This window comes from Zasmidium cellare (assembly GCF_010093935.1).
Source record: "Zasmidium cellare ATCC 36951 unplaced genomic scaffold M409scaffold_68, whole genome shotgun sequence".
NCBI classification, from domain to species: domain Eukaryota; kingdom Fungi; phylum Ascomycota; class Dothideomycetes; order Mycosphaerellales; family Mycosphaerellaceae; genus Zasmidium; species Zasmidium cellare.
This window is the reverse complement of record NW_022987012.1, coordinates 73,017-97,209: the sequence shown is the minus strand read 5'-3', so window position 1 is coordinate 97,209 and position 24,193 is coordinate 73,017. Positions and strand designations below refer to the sequence as shown.

Genomic DNA, 24,193 nt, shown 5'->3' with positions numbered 1-24,193 from the left:
GAGGCTCCCACTTGATGATGACGACGATCGGGGAGCTCGAGTATCTCCCAGTGAGCCGCACTGCATCGACGACCCTTTCTTGACGCCGCTAATAACACATGCAGAAGTCGCACCGGGAGAAAGGAAGGTGAAGTAGTAGTACAAGGGTGTGTGAGTGCCGTACTCCCGCAAGAACTCCTTGGATGCAGTCTGAATCTTGTGATGCTTTCATGTCGAGCGACTTGATGCATTGCTCGTGATGCCTGGGTCATTAGCATCACTCACGCCTGCATCAAACCTTGGTCGCTTCGCTGGTCTAGTCGTAACGACGACGGTCCTCGTAGCCTCCTCGAGCTGGTGGGGCGCCAGAGTCACCGCCGTAGGGAGCGGCAGCCTCTGGTGGTGGGCCACGTGGAGCCCGGTCGTAGCCACCTCCGCCATAGCCACCTCCACGACGGTCGCCATAGCGGTCGTCGCCGCGAGAAGAGCCGTAGCGATCGGGGCGTGAGCCGTAGTCGTCGCGGCGTCCATAGCCACCACGGTCGTCGTAGCGATCGCGGTAGCCTCCACCACCTCCACGGCGGTCATCGCGGCGGTCGTAGCGGTCCTTCTGAGCGTCAGTAAATATGGATTGTCAATGAGAGGGTATCAAGGATGTACTCACGTCGTGGTAGCGATCACCACCGCGGAATCCACCACGTGGTGGGCGGTCGTCTGTCAAGCTGTCAGCATAGCCGTAACGCTACCACCAGGTAGAGGGGAAGATCCAACAGTAGTCGTAGGAGTGGAAGGAATGGGGTGGCGGACCTCGCTTTGGTGGTCCGAAGTATTTGCCTGGAGTCGGCGTGCGTGGGCGAGCGCGACGCGCCTTCTCGATGCTCAGGGTGCGGCCCTCGTAGACCTCGCCCTGCAGCGCTTCCTTGGCAGCATCTGCCTCTTCTGCCGTCACCATCTTCACGAAGCCAAAGCCACGGCTCTCGCGGGTGTGTGGGTCGCGCATGATGTTGCACTTCTCGACTTGTCCGTACTTCTCAAACAGGCGGGAGACCTCCTCTTCGGTGAGACGTGGGTGGATGCCGGTGACGAAGAGGTTGGATCCTGGGTTGACTGCATCTTCGCCGCCGGGGCCGCCGCCGTGCTTCTCGATCGGTCGCTCGTCGCTGTTACTGCGTTAGCATGTGATGGCTTTGTATAAGCTTGGGTCGCATTCTTACCGGTCGGGGCGTCCGTTGGTGGGCTCGTCGCGGACACGAACGTCGCCGTCGCGATCGAGCTGTGGGGAGCGAGAGCGGTCGCGGTCGGCGTAGCCTCTATCGTCTATAAGGAGCTCTGTCAGAATTTTGATGCTGATTGTCATGGATGCATCGTTTCGAGCAGGTGCAGTGGCGGTATCTGCAGCAGCATCACTGGGCTGATCGAAGACGGCCAACCCGTTTGCGGTGATGCTGCTGACAGATGTTGAAGCTGACGATGGAGGGTGCAACTTACCGTCGTAGTTGCGCTGGTTATCGTCGTAAGTGTCGAGGTCCGCCATGGTGCTGGTGATACCGTCGGTGTGTTGGTGTGTGGTTTGTGGTGGTTACGATGGGGGACTGCGTGGAAGGTGAGTTGTGTGAAGGTGCCGCTCGCGGAAAACGACCGACCGATCCGCTGACGACGGCGTCCAGTGGGAAGTTGATGAAGGGCGGAACAGAGGTGATGGTTCCGCGGAATGGAGGGAGGAGAAAGGAGGAGTTCGCTGGTGCGACGATGAGGAAGAAGAGGTGTTGGAGATGTGGGAAGAGTGAGGCTGCAGCTGCTGCGTTTTCAAACAAAGCTGGACCGCGACCCAAAGAGCGCCCTTGCATGCGACGGCCGCTCCCGCCTCGCCAATCACTTTAGCGCACCTGCCTGCACGGGCCGCTCCTTCCTCCGCGTCAGGCATCAAGATCAGCATATGAATTCGGTACTACCACCCAATATTACGCCGATGGATCTATCACATTCTTCTCCCCGGACTTGTCGGTGATCATGCCGATGTGTAGTCCTTCAGGCAGCTTATTCTGCAGCTGATCCTGTAAGATACTTGACACGCGTTCACGAGGAGGAGAGTGAGAAGATTCACTTGACCTTCATGTGACAAAGCTAGAGCATTGAAGCTAAAACGACAGTACACAACCTCCCCAGCGCCTCGCTCAAACGATCACAAGACACCCCTCAGTCCAATATGATAATTCCATCCCCTCAATCACCCAGATAAACCGGCACCCCATACACAACCGGCGCCGCCCCATTCAAATACCGCAAGTAACACGCATCCCGACTCCTCGCCACAGCCTCCACAAGACTCTGCTTCCCATCCTCCCCACCCCTCGGTCTACTCCGACTCCTCGCCGGCGTCCTCGCCGGTGCTGGCGTCTTCTTGACCTTAGGCGTCTTCGGCGTCTTGGGCACCTTCTCAGGCGTCGAAGGCGCCGCGAGCTTCTCCCGTTTTCTGGGCGTCTTTGCGGGGAGTTTTGTGGACTCGGATTCGGAGGCCCAGAGACCCCATTCTTCTCCTACCGCTAGCGAGAAGCGGTCGATGTCTTTGTCGGTGACGTCCCAGAGTGTGGATACGACGGCCATGCATTTGGATCGGTCTTCTTGCTGTGGATCTTGCTGGCCAGCAACGAGGTATGCAAGTGGCACCGCGGTGGGTTCCAGCTCATCGTATTCCGTGACTGCACCAGACGAGCATCCCATCAGCCAGACCACCTCACTGCACTTATCAAGCCGCCTGATGGCTCTTTGGCTGATGTATTGCGACCCAGCACCGTGACCGAAATATAACAGCATTGACGACTTTGAGAGGCTGCCCCTGAAGTCTTCTTCACTAGGCGCGGTCCCTACTATCGAAGACCAGCCATCGGAGCGACTTGCCGCCAACTTCGACAGCGCCGGGTTGAGCGTCGTCTCTGTGCCTTTCAAGTCGGCCGATGGGTTGAGAATATAGCTTCCAGAGCCACGAGGGATCATGTATTGACCGTTGTCGCTGTTGCGTTTTCTCTTCATCTGCGCCAGCCGATCCTTTAGAGTGAGCATGCTGTCCACTCGGCTGACACTGCATCTCTCCAAGCAGGGTAGACTCTCCCATGGGAACGCTTGCAATCTTTTGTCCAGCACCAAGATCAAGTGCGCACTCGATGTGCTCTGTTCTTCCACCGAGTCGTGGTACGTACGCAAGGCGTCGAGAATATCAATCGCCATGCTGTCGAAGTCGATCTCGTCGTAAGCGTTTCGCTCGCCGTTGAACTGGAGTATGTCCACAATGAAGTATAGCAAGTCCGCCAGGGACTCATCAAGATCAACTTCACCATCCTGATCGCTTCCAAGGCCAATGAATAGCTCCAAGACATGATCGTCCAGCGCCAACTTCTTGGAGCCTTTCTTAATAGACTTGCGTGAAGGCAGGTGGCGATCCATGACAGCCTCAAAAGACCTGCGAAAGCGATCCAGTTGGTCCTGCTGGTGCGTATGTTGTGAGAAGATACCTTTAAACCCGCCAAGCCAGAGGTTCTCCATGTTGATGAGAAGCTCCTGGAGTCGCCGATCGAGTGCTTCACGTTCATTCCACCAATTGGTCTTTGCACCCTTGGCTTTCGTGTCGAGAGAATTGTGACAGCTGTAATTTGAAAGCTCGATGATCTCCTTGAGCTCATCCTTGCCCATTTCGAAATCAAACACCTCGTCGTCTGCTTCGTCCGATCGTTGTCGAGAGAATGGCAGGCGGATGATCAGCGGTGACTGAGAAGATCGATATCGAGTGATGTAGAGCTCGTCGCATTGTTCGTTCAAGGTCATCGACACGGCCGTCCATGAGCTTGGTAGCAAGTTGGCGTACTGGTCTCCGAAATTCTTGGCTGTGGTCGAAGTTGCCGAAGGCTGGATTGCAGTCTCTGGCCAGGCGAGCGGATCTAAGCTCCAGTGAGCATCCCTGTCCATCTTTGCGACGGACGCATAGCATTCGGAAGCATGTATTTTGCCATAATCCACGGTCAGTGCCTCTTGTATTGGGTGTAGTACATCTGAAGCATGATGCGCAGATGTCGCAGAAAGCACCATCGAAGCATTTACAATTAGGAGGTTCTGTCTGTGCGTTTCACTCGTGCTCAGACGTGCGACAGAGGCGTTGTCAGGTAAGATGCAGCGTCGAGCTGAACAAAGCAGATCGTCTAGGGACTGAGCTGGTTTCTCGTTCGCTCTGATCGCCTTTCCGCGTTTGATCGTTTTCGTCGGCGGCTTTGGAACGACCTTGGAGACCAGAGAGCCTTCAGAGGCTGGCGTGGAGAGCCCTTGGTCAAGTACCTGAAGTGCAGGAAAGGACAGTGTGGACTCTGGCAAGACATTGAAAGAGAAATCTGCCTGAAGGTCCGAGTATACCTTTCGCATGAGACCTTCGTGCTCTAGCCGCTGGCTCTTGAACGACTTGGGAAGAGCTGCAGCTAGATCTTTTAGACGTGCGAGACTCTCTTCATCGATTCGGCCGAGATCCAAGGACACCATTGCTTTGTCGAGGAGAATCGACGCTTCGAGTCTTGCCAGCATCTTTGGCCTCGACTTTGATAGGTCTTTCGGACTGGCAGTTGCGTTCTCGGTCTTCTTTACTACTGTCTTCACCCCAGCCTTCCTTGTAGTGGAGACCTTCTGTCTGGCCTGGGCAGTAGTAGTTTGCTTGCGTGATGTTGTTGTGGATGTTGATCGCTTGGATTCAGTCCCTGCTGCTGCCTCGCTCTCTTTTAGGATGTTGACCTCGCGTGGTCGGTCCAAAGATGCCAGGTGTTGATCAGATTGAATCTGCCTGACAAGTGCTTCAGCTTTTTCGTAAAACCTCGTCGCAGCACCATTGTCGCCATTCTTCACAGCCAACAGGGCTTTGGCTCTGAAATATTCGATCCTCACCAATGGCGGAACAGTGGTATCTTCATTGGGATCATGTGCAAGACATAGCTCCGCATCTTCAAGCCGCCCTGCTGTGGCGAGGAGGGTGCTTCGATGGTATCTCACGCGTGAGAGCAAGTTACTGGAGTCGATTGCTTCTGCAAATTTCAAAGCTTGCTCGGAGGCGTAGTTGGCTTCGTTGAAAACCCCCTGATGCACGTAGACATCCCCAAGATGCATCAGCGCTTGACATAATAGTGCAGCGACTGGCCAAAACGCAGCACCTTTCCGCTGAGTTGCTTTCGGCTCAGGCGTCTTCGCCTCGGGTTTCAAGACAAGCTTGCTGACCTTGTTCGTGACTTCTTCCACCGCCGGGTCCTCGCACTCGTTGTCGGGGTGGATTTCGTTGTCCGTAGGTAGAGCGGAGCGTTCAAGGCCAGACCAGATGCTATTCATGACCTTGACCGCTCGCTTTGCAGCGGAAAGAGACTCGTGTGCTGAACTACCTTCAAGCATCCATCGAGAGGCGAGAAGCCAGGCACGACCGAGCAGCACGCGATATCGACTGGTCTGCAGCAATCGAGGTGCTTTCGATTGAAGCTCCTTGCGAGTCTGGCTAACAGTTTCAAGCATTTTTTGGCACTCGTCCAGGTCCTGCATTGCGAGTAAATGCTCAGCTCGACAGATCAACATGTTGAGAGTCTCCAATGAAGGCACCTCGTCGGTTCCAGACGTCTTGGTGATATAAGAAAGGACCTCGCCCGCCTTTTCTGCGTATCCCAGCGAGATGTACGTCCGTGATTGTCTGACAACCCCATCCTCCTGACCAACGCCCGTAGCCCGGCCAATAGAGCTCAAGAGCTTCGCAGCCTTGAGCCTTGCTGTGTCGTCGCCGATAATCTCTAAATAGTCGAAGGTAGAAGTCAATTGCGCTTGGACCAAGGAAAGGTCATCGACAGTGTGCTCCAGAGCAGCAGGGTCATCAATGCTGTCCAAGGTCTCTTCAAACACGGAGAGACATCGGCCAAGATCATCTACAGTTGGAAGTCCCCTATAGAATGCAGCAGACAGCTCCAACGAAGCCCTGATGCTGGGCTCATAGGCAGCTAGTCCTTCGTCTTTTGCTAGCCTGTCTCTTCGAAGGACTACGGGTGTGTTGATCAACGCCGCAATCTGGTGAGGTGCTATAAGCTCAGGAAATTGCTCTCGAATACGATAGGCCTGAATTATCACTCTCGCCCGCCGGATTGGAAACGAAGCATCGCTGTATGTATTAGCCAGCCTCTGAAAGCATTCGGGTAAGAAACTCTTCAGGCCAGGCTGATACTTGGTCTTGTGTGCGACGTCCAATGCGCACTTGAGTTGCCATTCGATCAAAGCACCTCGTTCTTCGTCGCTCGATTTCGGATCATCGACGATGCACTTGGTGAGGTCTTCAGGCCGAGTTGCTATAGACTTGAGCGTAACGAGCTTCAAAACTCTTGCCAGAGTCATAGCCGAGCTGAAAGACGTCCAGGCCAGCGCTGCAGATTTCGAAGAGACTTTCTCTGCAACTCGTCGCAGCACTCCAGATCGGATCAAGACTTGAGCAGTGTCTTTGGTGACCCAGCCAAGCAACGACTCGTTCGATCCGCATTGCGATAAAGCAGATTGTATGACTTCTTGTGCGATCTCGATGTTCTTATCGGGAAAAGAGCGAACATAGCTCGACGTGAAGCCTGCAACAGATCCAGCGAGCCGTTTCCTGACCTCTCCAAGGGACTCAATCTCGGGGGTAATGTGATTCATGTTGACAAGTTCCGCCAGCTCAGCGAACAGGGCTTCGTATTCCGACGCAGTCCCAGACAGGCTCTTTCGTAGACTCTCGCAGATGGTGTTCATGCCTGCACAGAGTTGTTCGATATCAGAGGTCTGTTGCTTCTTCTTCGACAGTGCTGATGACTTCCTGGCCATGGCGGTGACAAAGCGTGCGTGATCGTTGCCGAGACTCTGACATTCTCCCGAGAGTTGTTGTGCGAAGTCCAGTGCTTCTTGCTCGAGGGAGGCTCTTCCAGCGAGTATCGAAAGTGTCCTCAGAATGACGAACTTTGACGAGGGACCATTCGCTGTAGGCAAGATCCCGTAGGCGTCTTTGCAGGCGTTGAAGACTTCGACAGTACTCTTCTGTGATGGCAGTCGACGAACGAGAGCTGCCAGACATTTCGAGAATGGGTCGATAAGCTCTTTCTCAACATCCCCTTCATGGCGCGAAAGCCGCCAACTCTCTTGCCTGAGTTGCAAGGACATCGTCTGCAGCTTGAAAACCACCAGTGGTGAACGGCTTCGAGATGCATCTTTCGCCAGAGCGTCTGCCGAAGACGCAACATTGGGGCACAGTTGCAAGATAATTCGAGACAGGCTCGCAAGTTGCTTGGACGCTTTGCCACGGTCTCCTCCATCTTTCACCTGTCGTCGAATGAGGCTGGCGGGAGTTCTTAGGGAATCGGTCGCCAACAATTCGAAGACTTCCTCAATCATTCCAGGTTGATGCGAAGCCGCAATGAGTTGAAGCACGTATAGCTGGAAGTTGATGATCAGGGGCCAGGCGTCTGGACAAGCGTCGAAGGCAATGCTCAACTGCAACAAGCTCGACAGAGTCTCACTATCTGCTCGTGGCTGGCTGGTACCGGACGAAGCTTTCGATGAAGTTGGTCGACTTCCTAAGGTAGACTCCAACATCCTCTTGACAGCACGCAGTTCTTTCGCAGCAAGACTATGCAGCTCCAGCGTGATCAGCTTGCCACAGAGCGCCAGCATGCCAGTCTCCAGCTGCAACTTTGGAGGCTCTCGCACGCCCAGCTTCTGCAAATCGATAGATCGCAGAAACGAGAATCCCAGTCGAGCACATTCCGCCGTTGGAACCAGATGATCTGAAGAGGGCGAGCTTCCAGATATCGAGCATTGTGAAGGTCGTCTTTGAGATCCAGGCTGCTTCAATGGCGAGTGAGTGACTGGAGTCTCATTGCCAGATATCTGCTTGAGACCTCGCTGCGAAGCTGGAGTCGTAGGCGCCCTTTTCGGCGTAGCACTGATCTGGACTGACGATCGCCTGGCATGGCTTCTTAGTCTCGCTGGTTGCCTTGAGGCATCGGACAGGACCTTCAAGGCAGTATTGACGACTTCCGTAGCCAACGCATATCCCGCTTTCAGGGCAAGACTCCTGGGCTCATCCTCCAGAACCTGGACTTTCTGGTCCTTGCGAGCAGGTTTCGCTGGTGCTCTTGACGGCTTTGCGGGCCTGGAAGTTCTCGATGTCGTTCGTTCGTTCCGTGGATCTTGAGTCGTGGTCGATGCCTTGCTTGGAGCTCCTGAAGCTGAGCTCAGCAGACTTTGCAGTGTTGTGACGGTGGATGAAGTCGCATTGACACCAGATATCGCCGTCTTCACCGACTCCGCCAACGCCTCCGCTGTAGACATTACTGCTGGATTACTGTGGCATATCCGACTCGATTCGAGGTGGGTGCGTCTCTGGAGGCGCGTGGATTCTCGGTGGTCTCGCCTCCCGTCGCTTTCGGATCAACGAAGCGGTTGGCACGGCGACGACTTCACGCCAAGCAGATCGGGGTCTCGACGAGATCGCCTGCGAGTTCGGGACACCATCAGATACACCATGGCGCCGTCGAGAGCACTTCGGATACCTTTGGATGCTTGTGCGCAGTGCGCTAAGCAATACACACAGCGACGAGGATTCGCAGCAGTGGCGCCTCGCTCATACGCAGATGGATCCAGACTGCCGCGAATCGCAAACCCGTCCTTCTGGGCTTCCTTAGTCCCCAGCTTCCTGAGAAGATCAACAGATGCACAACAAGCCGAAGAGCGCGCAAGAAGGCGAGGTACCGGCGCAGACGAGCGAAGAACGGGCATAGCATTCCTGATCCTCGGCATCCTAGTCGGTTCCAACGCGATCAACATCATCTCGATACGAAGAGACATGCTCAATTTCTCCCGTCAAACCGACGCAAAGCTGGAAACGCTGCGAGAGGTCATTCAGAGGGTCAAGAGTGGCGAGGACTTCGATGTGAAGAAAGCGTTGGGCACGGGAGATCCAGATCAGGAGAAGGAGTGGGAGCAGGTTATTCAAGAGTTGCAGAATACGGATATGCTGTGGGAAGGGCGCAAGAAGAGGGATGCTAAACGGGCCGAGAAGGCGGAGGAGAGGAGATTGAAGGACGAGGAGAAGAAGCAGGCGAGGGAAGCTGGAGGTCCAACCAGTGAGCCATCTGGACAGGCGAATACATCGAGGCCCAAATTCTTGATGTGAAACGAGAGTTTGCAAGATATTCAGGCTCGCAGGACTGCAAAATACTCGAGCACAACTCCCAACTCATACAGAAGGCCTAGAGACTCCACGAGAAGAGCAAAACATCTCGAGGTGGAAGTCGATCATGCCGCCTCCCACATCAATCCACGCAGTCGAGTAGGACACAAATGTCTACATCGTGCAATGCCAGTCACGATACTGTTTCGGGGCTTCAAGCGCACTACATGATACACGAGCGATCACAAGCTCAAACGTCAGATTTTCTGCCACAGAGGCATGCTCCATGACAAGACGGGCTTCAAGGCAACGTGGCGACACTGCGCGGCTTCAGAAGGAGAATGGCACGGAGAAAGTCAGATGACAGAGCGACTGCCGTCTAGTGAATCCACAATGAAAGTGGGAAAACGTAAAGTATGTAACAACCTCTATAGTAGTATACACTCCACACTATGGAAACACTTCTGTCGTCGACTAGAGCTACACACTATCACACTACTCTAAACACGTGCCGAAAAACACGATATCCAACCGCATGACCAACCAAGGAAACCTTCTATCTATACAAGCGAGCGCCACCACCAAAAAGAAAAATCCGCGTGGAAATCATAAACATGGGAGTGCTTCGAAGAGACATGACACGAAGCGCTCCAGAGCGGCTCTCGCGACGCAATCTATTGACGGTGCGACGGGGGAGCAGAGGGATGGCTGGGCATTGTCTTCTTTATGAGAAGGTTTCGCCCCATCTGTTCAAACATCGTTAGCATGAATTTCAAGGATGAAGAATATGTGTGTTTGTGAGTGCTTACCCATGCTCAGCGTCACCCTGCGTTCCATTCTTCCAGTAGACCTTCGCCTCTTGATACTCTCCCTCCAGCTTCCTGTCGATCCACTGCCTCGCGACCATCTCTGCGCGCGCTTGGTTGCGGATGGTGAGCTTGAATTTGAATGGCATCGGCTTCGCGATGAGGAGAGTGGAGAAGTTGTATGTAGGATCCGTCTCGTAGAGGGGAGCCTGCTTCTTTGGCTTGGGGGCTTCTTCGACGTCGACCTTGGCGAAGTTCCATGCGCCGGGCAAGTCGGGGGTGAGGGTTGGGCCGTCGACTGGTGGGAGCGCTGGCTCGGGCTCGTCGATGAGCGGGCCGAAGAGGTCGACGTATTCCTTTTCTGGGTCAGTGGACAGACCTGGCCATTCGCCTGCGACGCGGATGTTGGAGTCTTCTTTCGCTGGCGATGCTGGCTCGGGGAAGTGCATGCTGTTCTGTCGGGAGACGCTCCAGCCGCCTTGCTCGTCGGCCATCTCGCTGAGCAGGCTGAGCGCTGAGCCAGGAGTGTAGACGCTGTTCTGTCTCGAGGTGGAGACGTTGTGCATTTCGGAGATGAGGCTTGATACACTCTTTGCATCGTGAATGCGCAAGCTGGCTGGTCTTGGTCTGAGCGTGCTCTTTCTCGATGATGGACGTGACTCTCTTTGGGCAATGAAACTCGACATGCTGATGCCAGAATCCTTTGGTACTAGTCTTGGTCTTCTAGGCGCCTCTTTTCTGAGATCACCCATGCTCTCGTCGTCTGAAGCGAAGCTCGCAACGCTGATCGCCGAGTCGTTATCGTGGATGCTGAGCTGGTTCTGCAGTGTGCTCTGTCGAGAGTGACCGTGGCTGCCGTCGCTAGCAGGGTAGTCCGAGTTGAAGAGGCTGATGGCAGAGTCATTGAGATGCATGCTGAGCCTCTTCGGGTTGGTGGACGGCGACCAGTCGCCGGCAGCCTCATTCTCGAACGAAATGAGGTCGGCAGGTGCATCGTTGGAGAAGAAAGTGCTTCTCCGCGACATTGGCGTCGAAGGAGCTCCAATCGAGTCGATTTCCGAAAAGGTATCGTCGACAGGTGCTTCGGGCTCGGCCTGAGGTTGTGCCTGTTGCTGTGGCTCAGGCTGCGCTTCAGTCTTCACAGCAGTCTCATCGTCGGCCTGCATGGAGAACAACCAGGCAACGCTTCCAAGACTGACGAACAGATCGGCCTCAGTAACGCCCATACCCTGGCAGGTGCGTCGTCCGTAGCCGAATTGCGAGTATTGGGTGATAGTAGGGTACCTGGTGAGTGGCTCCTCGTAGGTTGGATAGTCCGAGTGCAGCCATCGCATTGGGTTCCAGTCGTCCGGCTCGGGGAAGACTGCAGGATCTCTGCTGATGGACCACTCCAGTGGGTGGATGACGCTTCCCTTGGGGATGTGGTAGCCTTCGTAAACATCATCCTGGGTCACCTCATGAGGGATGCCAGTTGGCACTGGTGGACGCCAGCGAAGTGTCTCTCGGATGAAGGCGCGGAGAACCGGCATCTCTGGCATGTCGTCGAAGGTCGGCATACGGTCGCCAAGGACACGGTCAATCTCCTCGTGAAGGACTGACTGATATTGCGGGTAGTGGCACATGGCGAGGCAGAACGATTGCATGGGAGCTGCAATGGTGAGAGCTCCAGCGATACCGTGCATGCCGACAGCGTAAGCGCCTTCAGTATCGGATGAGAAGCCCCAGCTCTTCGAGTGCTCGAGGTACATTCGTGTCCATGATTGTTTCGGCTGCACAGTGGGAAGCAGAGAAGTCGATGTATCTTCCTCGCGCTCCACCGATTGTCGCACCTCCTCCTGCATGATCTCAAAGAACTTCTTCTCGGTCCGGCCTCGTCGCAATTCCCAAGCCTTGGCTTTGACCATGTTCTCGGGCAAAGACATGATGGCGGGGATCTTGTTGCCTAACGCACCACTTGGCGACACTCCAATGAGAAGCTCACGGGCGCGCTGTTTGAGTTCGTCACTCGCGGCTGGTGTGCCCCAAGCAAGTCGGCTGGTGACTCTCGCGACAAATGATTCCATGGCGACGTTATACTGCGAGGGATCCGACATCATCTCGAACAGCAGACGCGTAGCCTCAATCTCGGGATAGCTGTAGAAGTTTTGCTTTTCTGAAACATCCATGATCTGTTTCGCGAATCGTCGTTGTCGCGACCAGACGAGGTTCTTGCTCATCAATGGAAGGTACTGGCCTGAGGTACGGTTGTCGTGCTCGAGCGCGGGAATGAAGGGCCTGTCGGAGTAGATGGCGCTGCGCTTGGACAGCAAGTCGTGGGCGATCTTATCGCGGGCGATCCAAACGTGGTTGTGGCCGGCAAGGTTGACTTGATAGATAGGTCCATACTCATCAGCCCATTCTGCAAACTTCATCCAGCTACACTTCTCAGGTAGCTCATGGACACTTCCAATGATGGGTAGACCTGCTCGACAGTCAGTCTGAGTTCAAGTGAGACAGTTCTGTTTGCTACGAACCCTTTGGCCCTGGGAGCTTGCTTGCCGAAGCAAAAGCCTTGTTCTTCTGGACCGACTCGATCTTCTTGATGATGAGGTAGACTGTGATGGCGACGACGACCACAGCAAGCGATATGACTGCCATGTCGGTGGCTTTGTAAGGAAAAACAGAGATGTAAAAACGATTGAACAAGTAGGGGCCAACGAAGGCCAAGCAACCTTTCCAAGAGGTAATGTAGAACGCGATTGACAGTCGTGGTCTTTGTGAAGGTAATAGGTACTCAAAGGAAAAGAGATGTATAGCAGCAACAGCACTAAGGCTGGAAATCAAGAATAGAAGGTTGAATGTATTGCAGGGTACCTAGGAAAGAAAGAGACACAACAAGGAAAGATGCAGAGGTGTTACCGAACGGACCGGGAGAGCGAGCGAGTATTGCTTTAAGAAGGGTACCACACGCCCCATTCTCAGCCCTTCGAGATATACTTTCGTTAGGCCGCAAGGGGAACTGAGCATAAATCCGTAAGACTAAAGATGTATACTGACCGGAGCAGGTAAGCGCTGATACTTTCTTGCCCTATTACATCGGTCCTTCCTAACCTCTCCTGGAATCCAGGACTGGCATCCTGCCGTGGCACAAGGCTCCATGCGCAAGATATTCGCAAACGTCGCCAAAATTGGCGTCTGAGCGAAGCGGATGGTGAGACTTGGCCTGTGTTCTCCAAGAGTTCATGGCCTCTGCACGCGCAGGAATGCCACGCCACATTCCCACCATGTGATGCACAGGGAAACACCGTCAAGCATTCGCCTGTCGCGATACCATGCGGGTGGTCAATTGTGCGACCCGGCGAACAGGCGGCGTGCTGCCGAACTCCTTCCACGTGTGCGGCAGCATGCAGTCCGTGATGAGCGTTGTCGCCTCCTGCTTGAGTTGGACTCGTCTGTTCTTGGAGTGGAGCGGATTAGTCTTGGGTGATTGATCAGATCTCGGCGCACGACCCTCTGTACGCGGATGCTGTGCCGTCACAAGAAGTTTGTGAGTGAGGTGAGGTCGCCGTTAGCGAATGCCGCTTTACCGCTTTGGGCGTTGCCTGCCAAAACAGCGATTGTCGCGCTCCACCTGCTTGCCTCTCACCCCTGAAAAACATTTCGCCTTCTGTTTGTTGACTGCACCTCACCACAGCACACGGGGCTGGTCTGTACGAGTTCTTCGCAGCGTCAGATCTGACAATGCTCTTCAAGCTGATCGTACAGGTCGATCGCTGATGCGATGACCAAAAGGGAGTTTGCAAAATCTCCTGAGTTCGAAGCCGTCGGCCCAAGATGTTGATCACTGCCTTCGGCAGCAAATGACACGAGAACGGACTCTTAGCCGCCCTATAGGAGTCGGACAAGGATAAGGGATACTTCGATAGCCTGCGGCTTCCCTGCATCGCTGTTCACTATTCCTTGCACAACATGACCACTCTGACAGGCTGCTCTGCACTGGGATATTGCTGGAGAAGGTTTTCGTTCCTGCATACCGAGCATTTGCGATCTTCGTCGTTGCGGGTATGCCTTGCCAGATACCGGCTCCTTCACCTTCCCACGTCTGTCAAACGTCCAGCTCGTACGGGAGAGTCGCATGTTGGGCCTGACTCGCAACGAAGATTCAAGGCGTGCCGCTTGTGAAGAAACAGCCACGTTCGGCGTATGGACACACAGATATACGAGCGCATTAACGATCAAGACCGTTATTCAGAAAAGACCAGCTGCCCTCTAGTTCCCAGCAACAAGCGAACCCAAGCACGCCAAGGGATCTTCATATCAATGGATAAAAGCACCGCGAGCCGCAGCACATATGCATCAGCTGCGCAACTATGAGGGTTGTTCCTCCGGCTTTAATCGTACCGGGGTCTCCCAGCATGTTCAATCTTCACAATACCAGGACCGGAACGATGCGCCAATCGGTTGTCGAAATCCTCCTCGACCAGCGTCTGCTCCAGGCAGTGGATGTCGACTCCATCGCTGTCCGTACATCGTAAATGTGGACACGACTGTGGAGCAGCGCGTGCCTCGTCTCAAAATCCACCGGAAAGCCCACACTCCGGCGCCTGCTATTCGTACATCAACGCCGTCAAATAATACCGACACTGAATGAAGGCGACCCTCGCAAATGTCCCAAGACGCGTTGCCAAATGCGCCTCTGGTCCATGCTGTGCGTGGTGACGAATGTCACAGAGCGGAACAACGACGTACTTGGCAAATGAGCGAGTTTGAGCAGAACTGCCGGCGCCCTTTTGCGAAGTCGAAAGTTGCTATTTTTCGGTTCATCTCTCCAAGCGCTCACTGCCTGATCCTGGACATGCCATCGAGCATTGTTCTCTTCTTCACCCGACCTGTCATGCAGGGCAGTCTACGTGAAACCTCGCACGTGTGTCGTACAAAACTGAGTCAAACGTGGCTTGAGAGACCCACCAGGAACGTTTCTTGGCCGGCAGTCCGTGCCATTGGCCCAAGCATGCGATCCGAGCAAGAAAGCGAAGACTTTTCGAGAAACACTCCTCCAGCGTCAATTCGTCAAGTGCGAGATCGCCCGTTTGTGATCAATCTCCGTGAGCACGATGCATTGATCTTGCATTCGAAGAGTCAAGACTTTATCACAAAGTCCGCGATTCGTACGGATAAGATCCTCCCAGGAGACAGGAAGGAGTGAGGTTGAAATAGAGGGAGGACCAATTCTAGTGGCTGGCAAGCCTCCCCCAGCCAGGTCGTCAGCAGGGATGAACGGGTCTATCGCACCATCAACCTAGCAAGACGACCACGCTGCCGGGTTCCTCGGGTCAGATACGCTCCTAGCGAACAGCCGGCTCGAAATCGCGGCAAGATGAAGAAATAGTCCTTGCAGTGGATCTCTGTCGGACATCCGACACGATATTCTCGTGGCCTCCTTCCTGAAACTCACAGGTACATACCGTGCTCATGCAGTCGGCCCATCAAGCTCCGAAGCAGTCATGTCGCCGAATGACCTATCGCCGAGCGCCACTCACGCGACCAGTGGCGACTGACGGCTGTCTTGAATTCGACGTCGCTTACGAAAATAGCAGGAGGAAGGAGAAGAGAAAGTCAGACAGAAAGCTTAGGCAGAAGAATTGGTCGGGGATCCTTACGAAGCAGCCAGCTCCTGAATGTCTGTGTGGTTCAGAATGTCACCGCCGCCTCAGAGGAAGCAGGATTCATTGATTCCGGCATCCATCTTCTGATCGTCATGGCAGCATCGAATCCTTGACAAGGAGGCTGACGGTCCTTCAACTTCGGCGATGACCACATTGATGATTCGATTTGAGGTGCAAGTCATGTCTGGAGATGCATGTCAGTTTGTAAGGGCAGGACCTCCGCCTTCGGAAGCTCGGCCTTGCACCTCGGTTACAACCTGGCCGCGATGGAGAGACCTCACCTGCAGCCATTGCTAACAATGCCATGCGATGTGATATTGAACATCAAACAGTGTCACATCCTCGAGCTATAGCTCACATCCATACAACCAGCAATGCCTGAGTCCATCATCAACGAGCCAAACCTGGCCCTAGACCGCCACGATGGCAACGTCTTCGTCCTCACAATGCGAAAGGCGCCAGAGAACAGGATAAACAGTGCCTACGCTCAAAAGCTAATCGCAGCGTACAACACCGTCAGGAAGATTCTGGGTCCTGACTCGGAGGGTGCTGTCATTACGAAAGGCAACGATGCCAAATTTTGGTGCACGGTAGGTCATATCATCATCGTCTATATCAGAGCCCAACCATACAAAGACCCTTCCTTCTCCAGTCGTTCGACCACCCAAAGATCGATAAGCATAATCGCAGCATATGATGTCAATTCGAAATACCGCACATCCCCGTCTATACCAAAGCCCAAAATACAACCACAGAAATCATACTTCCAATCCCCCCAGAAAATCCAATCGAACGCCCAAAAACGCACCACGCTAATCTAATATTTCTCCCTCTACAGGGCCTCGAACTCGACGAAGCCGACACAAACCCCCACGCCAACTCCGAAGGCTTCTTCCCCTTACTCGCGACCCTCATCGACTTCCCCTTCCCCACCATCGCCCTCATCACAGGCCACACCTTCGGCGGCGCGGGGCCCTTCGCCCTCTCCCACGACTACCGCATCATGAACGCCTCGCGCGGCTTCATCTCCATGCCGCCCGTCAACCTGGGTCTACACTTCCCGGGCATCGGCGCCCTCCCGCGCCTCAAACTCCGTCCGCAGGTCGCGCGCAAGATGTTGCTGGAGGCGCACCGGTGGACGGGCAAGGAGGCGCTGGAGGACGGGATTGTGGATGCGGTGGCGGAGCCTGAGGGGATGTTGGAGGCGGCGTTGGAGTTGGGAAGGAGGGTGGCGCCGAAGGCGAAGATGGGGGTTTTTTCGCTGTTGCGGAATGAGCTGTATGGGGAGGCGGGGAGGGCTTTTAGGGAGATTAGTTATGTGCATGGACGGAGGACGGGGGAGGCGGCGAAGGCGAAGATTTGAGGTGGAGCTGGAGGGGGAGGATGGATTGTGTTGTTGGACGGAAGTGTTCGCATTCGTGTTGCTGGGCGGGATGGATGGGGACGGTGCTTCTCGTTCAGTTCAGGACGCGTGGTGCATCGTTTTGTTTTCTATCCGAGAGTTTCTCCCTCCGATAGCTCTCCTACAGGATCATATCTTGCTCACCATCAAGCCTCATGCTATTCTCATCGCACATTTTGAATCAATGTCAACGACCGTCCGAATCTTTGCAACTCATGCGAGCGACCGAGCGTTCTGCAAATGAGTTTGAGACATCGAGATGGCTTCGATACCGGGGAGACAGACGATGTCTCTCTCATCAGTCTGGAGCTGGCTTCAATAACAACGGGTCTTACATGCAGCTCAAGGATCGTTTTGGCACACGCCAACGAAGTAGAACATGAATCGTCAATGACATTTGACAGAGCAGTGACTCAAACAACCCATCATTCCTCCCTCCCGGGTAGGATCAAGATCATCCTTCCTCATCTTCCTCTTCTTCAGCCCTGCAGTCATACGGAGAACCATCCTCCACCACCACCCATCCTCACAACTTCGCCAAAATCCCCCTCACCCCCTCCTCCCCCACCCCACCCCCCAAAACAATCTCCTCACTCCGACAATCCGGATTAAACGTAACCTCATTCAACGGATTCATCCGATGCGCCCGATGCCACAAATCCTCATAAACCCGCCCATCCGCCCGCCCCAGCGCACTATCCAGCAAGAAATCCGGCACCTTCCACGCATCCACGAGCCGCACGGCGTGCGGCCGGATCTGCGCCATGAGCTCTTGGATGCGGTCGGGCAGATCATCGAGGTCGGCCTCGGAGACGGCGTGGGCTTTGGAGAAGTCGCGGGCGTGCGCGTCCATGGTGTAGAGGGCGAAGAGGCGGAATTGGAGGGTTAGGTGGGATTTGAGGGTTGCGGAGAGGGTGGGGGAGGACAAGGCGGCGTGGAAGTTGGAGACGAGGATGGATTGGGATTCGGCGTGGGAGAGTTGGCGGAGTTGGAGGAGGAGGCTGTTCCAGGATTTGTTTTGGACGAAGCGCGAGATGTAGGCGCGGTGGGTGAGGTCGCGGGAGCGGCGGTGGAAGGCGCGGACGATTTCGCTATCGGAGGTATAGATTGCGAAGGGGGTGGGGGATTTTTTGTGTTCGTTCTGCAGCCAGGAGCGGCATGATGCTTCCATTTCGTCTTGGGGTGCGCCTTTGGCCGCGACGGCGGCTTGCATGCGTTTGAGGAGGTAGCTGGCGGTTTGTTGGGTGATCATCCAGTTGTCCCCTTCGACGGTGGGTTTGGAGAGGTAGTCGTTGTTGAGTTGGATATATCCGCTGGCTCCCCCAAATCCGTGACCGCCCATCGCTCGTCGACATGTCTCGATGCTGTTCGCAGCGAGCTCAGTGCAAAGGCTCTTGAGACCTGATGATTGAGCATGCAGCGTCGCCAGCTTGCTGAAGTCCCCGGAGTCGATCTCGGCCCTTGTGCTCGAGTACAGCTCGTACATGGCTTCTCCTGTGTAGTGCAGTGCGAACGCCGTAGCAAGCAAGGGCAAGATCCGAATCTGCACAGTCGTGTAGTCCAACACAGGTAGCTCTGGCGCCGCCTTGTCACTACTATCCCGATCCTGAAACTGCCTTCGAATCGTCGAATATCTCACAGCAATCGTGACAGCTCTTGCCATGATCAATCTCGCATGCATAATGATAGCCGCCCTGACCGCCGTCAGAGACCCGTACACAACAGCTGGATTCGCCGGCTTCGTGTACGTGCCAGTATTCGGATCGACCCTCGAATAATTCGAGAGCATAGCAGAATGCGGCACCTTGAAGTTGTTGAGGAGCATGTACCCGTTGTCCATGGGCGCATAGCCATACTTCGGTCCGATGTCTCCCACAACAATTCCCTCCAGGGGTTGGTGAGTCTTCATATCCCGGATCTGGACGATGAATGGATGAGGTCCGTGGTTGACGAGTTCTGAAGAATCCGCCGACTTAGGCACATACAGCTGGGCAACCACAATGGCGTGGTTCGCCGTGCGTCCCATCGACCCGTTCCACCATTTGCTAGCCGTCAGCGTCGGGCTGTGGATGGTGAAGTTCTTCTCCTTGGGATTCCACGTAGCTCTACATTCCAATCCCCGAACATTACTCCCATGACCCAGTTCAGTCCTTCACAACAAGTCAGCCACCATCTACCATCAAACTCCAAAAATTCAAGATCCAAACTCACTGAGCATAACACCCCACAACCTCCCACCTCTCAATCCTGGGCAACCACTCCTCCCTCTGCTCCTTACTCCCCTGCTCCCTCACCGTCGTCGGAAACATCGCCTCATGCACCATAAACGGACTCACATCATCGCACAGATACTCGCCCATCTTAAAATCCTCCTCATCCCAGCCATACTGGTCCTTATACCTCCTCAGCTTCTTCGCGCGCGCGAGACCCAGGTGGTAGCGTTCCGGCCGGGAGAGGTTGAATTGTTTGGTTTTGTTGAAGAGCGGGTCGGCTTCCAGGATGGGGAGGATGCGTTCTTGGCGGGCGAGGAAGTCGTTCCGGCTGAGGAGGTGCGTGGCGAGTTCGGTGATGGGGACGTTGGATTGGGATCTTTCTTGGGCGAGGATGGAGGGGCCTGTGGGGGAGGCGGGTTGGAGGTTGTCGGAGAAGTCCGGCATGGTGGTTTGTGTTGTTGGATGGTGGCGATTGCAGCCTTGTTTGTATTGGTATATGTTCTTCTCAGATTCCAGTATTCGATGTAAGATGGCCTGAACCAGCGGCCTCCCAGCGAGATAATCCAATCGTTTAAAGGAGATCAAGTCGATGCCTTTATCACAAGCTTCTCGTTGCAGTCCAGGCTCTGTTTCCACTCCATCCGATATACCCACCACAAGAACCTCGTCTATGTCAAAGTCATGATCACAACACACGCATACCCTCGGCCATGCAACAGCGATACCGGCCTGCTGAGCTGCTAGACTTGCTTGTTAGAGTATATCGCCGACCTTCGCGGCCTCCCCGCCTTCTGCCCTCCGCAATGCGGGGGAAGTTGCAGAGAGGCTGGCAAGCTCCACCATCCAACTTCGAACTGCTGAACCAAGCATTCGTCTCTTACAGGTCAGCAATCGAGACAGAAGAGCGTAACGCCGAAGGAAGAAGAATGTAGCAAGAAAGATAGACCCGACAGAAAGAAAGCCTGCATGCCTCCGACATTCCCCACCATCGCCGCCATCTTCCGCCAACTGGAAAAGAAAGCGGTCAACTCAAGCAGCACATCAGAAAACGTACCCTCAGAGGATGTGCTTCCCCTGCGGACGTTACTGACAGAACATTGGAAAATGACCAGCTACGACGACCGGACGCTGCACGTCCCCCGGCACATTGGGAGGAACGTCCTACCTTGTCATCCACTCTTCAACAGGCTCGTGAGGTTCGCGCATAGTGTGCCTCCGAGGTTGTGCGCGAGGGATGTCAATACGGGCGTTGAGGCGACGCATGTGCAACTACTTACGGATGTGTTGGCTTTTCGGGAGAGGGTGTGGGAGAGTCTAAGTGATGGCGTGAGGAAGGCGTTGGAGCAGAGAGAGGAGGTATATATTGCCATCTTGGCACCTGGTGGATACGAGTTCACGGTGGCGATCCTGGCGGCGCTGGCCTTGGGGGCCGCGGTGGTGCCCATGACGGTAGCTCTTCCGCCGGAGGAGGCTCTTTACTTCGCCACCAAGTCGAGAGCCGCTGCAGTCCTGGTATCTGAGGGCGCACTTCGTCTTGGCTTGTCACTGGAGAAATTGGTCAAGGACCAGGATCCACAAAGCCCGTTCGTCTGTGTGAATGTCGCGCCGTCGCTGAAGAATCAGCCGTTGCATCCAACTCAGATCATCGTCTCATCTGACCTCTACCTCGACGACAATGCCCCTGGAGTCGTCATCTTTACTTCAGGGACGACGGGTCCTCCGAAAGGCGCAGTGATGCGGCGAGGTTTCATCCACGACGAGGCCTTGGGTGTCATTGACCACTACAACATTACCCCAGATGACGTTCTTCTCCATCTACTTCCCGTGCACCATGCGACTGGTATCGGTATGATGTTTTTTCCGTTCCTTGTGGCCGGGTCACTCCTGGAATTCAGAAGCGGCAGCTTCAGTCCCGAGTGGACCTGGGAACGCTGGCGGCGAGGGGGTGCCACGTTCTTCTCTGGCGTTCCGACGATTTACATGCGAATGAAGCGGTACTTCCAGCAGAATCTCGCGTCTCGAAATGGTGTCGAACATTACATAGCTGGGGCCCGAGCATTGCGTTGTTGCATCTGTGGGACTTCCGCACTGCCCAAGCCGATCGCAGACTTCTGGCGGCACTTGCTCGGACGGAATATAATGCTAAGATACGGCATGACGGAGACCGGGGCCGTGTTCAAAGTACGGCTGGGAGATCAGAATGTGCCAGACGGGTCAGTCGGCACGCTGTTTCCCGGATACGACGTACAACTCTCGGAAGGAAATGAAGGCGAAATCCTGGCCAAGAGCCCAGGCATGTTCTCCAAATTCCTCTTCGATCCAGCGGCCACGGCAGCGTCTCATACGGAGTCCGGATATTACAAGACAGGGGATATTGCGCGAAGGGAGGGCGAGTACTACTGGATCCTGGGGCGAAGTTCTGTCGATATCATCAAATCTGGGGGATACAAGATCTCAGCCCTCGACATTGAAAGAGAAGTCCTCGCTCTGCCATATGTCGCCGAAGTAATGGTAGTTGGCGTGCCGGACGATGAATTTGGGGAGAGAGTAGGTGCGGTTGTTTCCCTGAAAGTGGAACGAGACATGTCGCCAGATGAGCGACGATATGTCATCCGAGACCTCAGCATCCAGAAGCTCAGGGCAGATTTGCGAGAAAGGCTAGCAGGATACAAGATGCCGACCGTACTGCGAATCATCCCAGATGAGCTTCCCAAGTCAGGCACGGGCAAGGTCGTGAAGAAGCTGCTAGGGCCGCAGTTCTTTCCGCCCAACAAGTATAAGAGTCTGCCTGAAGTCCAGGTATGGAGTCGAGATGAGCAGCCCAAGGCGAAGCTGTGAAAGCATCGATGCATGACAGAACGATCGGTAATGCCAGCACGACTTATGATGACGAGGAACATGAGTGAGGACGCGATTTTCCGCCAAACAAAGAGGCAAGCACTTTGCTGGCATCACCACTCTGCTGCCAGGTATGATTGAGAGAAGCGTTCGAAAAGAGAAAGCCATGCGGCATCCAGTTGGCAGCTTGCAGAAGGAATGGGTATAGCATTTGATAGACGCTCCTAGAGCAGCCCGGCTGCATAGAATAGGCCTTGAATGGAAGCTCGTCTGGTCAGTCTCGTGTTAAATACCGTCGATGTGTCGTCTCAAGCCGTGAATTTGGCCTTGCGTCTCGCCGCAGCCTCTCGATCCGCCTCTGTCATCCAGCTTGGGAAGCCGTCCACGCCGTCTTTCCTCTCAGGCTTGTCGCCGCCTCGCTGCTTCTTTCCTGGACCTGCACGTCCACGACTCCTCTTGCGAATGCCACCCTCCTTGTCGCCGCCCTCTCTCCCACGCTTGCGGTCGGTCTTCTCTGACAGCGCCTTGTTCAACAGACCAAGTCCTGGCAGGTCGGTGTCTCCAAACTTCTTCGCGCGCTCCAACATCTTGATCTCATCGCTGTCTTCGGGCAATCCAAACTTGCGCGCACGTGCCTTGCGCTTCTCAATCTCTTCATCAAGTGTGCGCTCCGCCAGGCCGGTGCTGAAGTTCGGCTCCTCCTTCTTCTCCTCAGTCGCTGCTGGCTCTTCTGCTGGTGCAGAAACCGCGAGGTCGTCGGTCTTGGATGGGTCAATGGCGGCTTCTTGGTTTGGCACTGCTTGTGGGTTCGTGACTTCACCAACACCACCAGCAGCTATCGCGTTGGCGGCAGGCTCAGTTGTGGCGGCCTTTGCGGTTTCAGTGGCAGGCTCCTCGTCCCAGTCGATCTCGTCTTCAGGTGCTGCAGGCTTTGCGGCGCCGGAGGTCTGGGTGTCGTGGTCTTCGAGGCGCTTGACGAGATCAGCCTTCTTGCCGGTGTGTGCGAGGCCGCGCTCCTTGCACAGCGCCGCGAGCTCGTCGTTCTTCTTCTTGGCGTAGTCGGCCATGGTCGTGGTGAGTTTGTCGCGGTCGGCGGTGGTGAGGGGGAGTGTGTCGATGGTGATGGTGCGAGTTGAGGAGGGATGCGGCACAAGACGGGAGGAGTCAAGAGTGGCGGCAGAGGTGGATGGTGGAAGGTGGGATGGAAGGGACGACGGTTCGGGCTGCGAATGTGAAGCCGCCGTCGCCGCGTTCAGAGAGGCGCGTTGTCCCTTGGTCCGTGCGCGTACCGCAGGGATTCGCTTCACTTTCCGCTCACCTCTGCCTCACTTGTGCCTTCTATACTTTCGTCTGTACCATTCTATAGATGAATTCGTTTCTTCTTCGCTGAAGGCTTGAGAACGTTCAATTCTTGATTTCATATATCGACAATTGCCGTCTCTCTCGAATCTGGAGAAGCGTCAGGCTCTCGATCGCAGCCCGACTATCGGACTGTTTGCTAGTGAAGGGGTCGAGTACAGGTGGGCAAGGAATAGTACCCAGAGTAGAACTGAGGAATACAGACACGGCGTGCTGGCGAAGGGACAGGCGTCGGATGTCCAATGTATTAAATGGTTTGCTCACGATACCATCACCGTTGTAAGAGCTTCGATGGCGTGGTCAGACTTTGTTTCTCGGGGTCTCCGTGGCCCAGGATTGGCACCTTCCCCTTCGCCGGGTTGCCAGTTCACGTGCTGCGACGAATCGTACTGGCTTTATCGAAGGTACAAGAGCGCGCAAGAAATGGTGAGCTCAATAGGCCAAAACCGCAGTCATGTCAGGGAAGTACGCTTCTGATTGCAGGTCGACGGTGTTGGACCATCCCCCGGTAGTGGCGATGGAACTGCAGACCAGATGCGAAGAAAAGTGCAGCATAGAATCAGCAGCAAAGGCAGACACATGCCTCTCGAACTCTTGTGTGGAGTGAGTGAAAGAGGTCATGTGATCTGCAAGAGCCTCTTTCCGATCCCTGCATAAGAGGCAGGTTCGATGAGCTTCCATCGGCCAGCTAGAAAGCTCCAGCGGCTGAACACTTTCTGCAAGCATTTAACTCTTCGCTCCAAGCCCTTCCGCACACC

The 24,193-nt window shown here is 54.9% G+C and overlaps 8 protein-coding genes across 8 annotated transcripts; 3 read left to right on the top strand and 5 right to left on the bottom strand.

Moving 5' to 3' along the window:
- Positions 1 to 295: 295 nt before the first annotated feature.
- Positions 296 to 1,513, bottom strand: M409DRAFT_30629 (uncharacterized protein; the record flags this gene model as incomplete). Its single annotated transcript, XM_033810018.1, has 4 exons — positions 296 to 586; positions 644 to 693; positions 751 to 1,139; positions 1,194 to 1,513. 4 exons carry the CDS (start codon positions 1,511 to 1,513, stop codon positions 296 to 298), a joined length of 1,050 nt encoding a protein of 349 aa, XP_033659813.1.
- A 689-nt stretch (positions 1,514 to 2,202) lies between these two features.
- Positions 2,203 to 8,526, bottom strand: M409DRAFT_71401 (uncharacterized protein; the record flags this gene model as incomplete). Its single annotated transcript, XM_033819154.1, has 2 exons — positions 2,203 to 8,316; positions 8,512 to 8,526. 2 exons carry the CDS (start codon positions 8,524 to 8,526, stop codon positions 2,203 to 2,205), a joined length of 6,129 nt encoding a protein of 2,042 aa, XP_033659812.1.
- On the top strand, positions 8,525 to 9,175 carry M409DRAFT_71400 (uncharacterized protein; the record flags this gene model as incomplete). The annotated part of the gene is made up of 1 exon (XM_033819153.1): positions 8,525 to 9,175. The coding sequence occupies one exon, from the start codon at positions 8,525 to 8,527 to the stop codon at positions 9,173 to 9,175; it is 651 nt and encodes a 216-aa protein (XP_033659811.1).
- An 802-nt stretch (positions 9,176 to 9,977) lies between these two features.
- On the bottom strand, positions 9,978 to 12,615 carry M409DRAFT_71399 (uncharacterized protein; the record flags this gene model as incomplete). The annotated part of the gene is made up of 3 exons (XM_033819152.1): positions 9,978 to 10,408; positions 10,826 to 12,439; positions 12,492 to 12,615. The coding sequence occupies 3 exons, from the start codon at positions 12,613 to 12,615 to the stop codon at positions 9,978 to 9,980; spliced, it is 2,169 nt and encodes a 722-aa protein (XP_033659810.1).
- A 3,382-nt stretch (positions 12,616 to 15,997) lies between these two features.
- Positions 15,998 to 16,986, top strand: M409DRAFT_61264 (uncharacterized protein; the record flags this gene model as incomplete). Its single annotated transcript, XM_033814693.1, has 2 exons — positions 15,998 to 16,213; positions 16,462 to 16,986. 2 exons carry the CDS (start codon positions 15,998 to 16,000, stop codon positions 16,984 to 16,986), a joined length of 741 nt encoding a protein of 246 aa, XP_033659809.1.
- A 565-nt stretch (positions 16,987 to 17,551) lies between these two features.
- On the bottom strand, positions 17,552 to 19,682 carry M409DRAFT_30624 (uncharacterized protein; the record flags this gene model as incomplete). Its single annotated transcript, XM_033810017.1, has 2 exons — positions 17,552 to 19,175; positions 19,237 to 19,682. 2 exons carry the CDS (start codon positions 19,680 to 19,682, stop codon positions 17,552 to 17,554), a joined length of 2,070 nt encoding a protein of 689 aa, XP_033659808.1.
- Positions 19,683 to 20,342: 660 nt separating this feature from the next.
- On the top strand, positions 20,343 to 22,076 carry M409DRAFT_71395 (uncharacterized protein; the record flags this gene model as incomplete). The annotated part of the gene is made up of 1 exon (XM_033819151.1): positions 20,343 to 22,076. One exon carries the CDS (start codon positions 20,343 to 20,345, stop codon positions 22,074 to 22,076), a length of 1,734 nt encoding a protein of 577 aa, XP_033659807.1.
- A 308-nt stretch (positions 22,077 to 22,384) lies between these two features.
- On the bottom strand, positions 22,385 to 23,143 carry M409DRAFT_30622 (uncharacterized protein; the record flags this gene model as incomplete). The annotated part of the gene is made up of 1 exon (XM_033810016.1): positions 22,385 to 23,143. The coding sequence occupies one exon, from the start codon at positions 23,141 to 23,143 to the stop codon at positions 22,385 to 22,387; it is 759 nt and encodes a 252-aa protein (XP_033659806.1).
- Between the last annotated feature and the right edge of the window lie 1,050 nt (positions 23,144 to 24,193).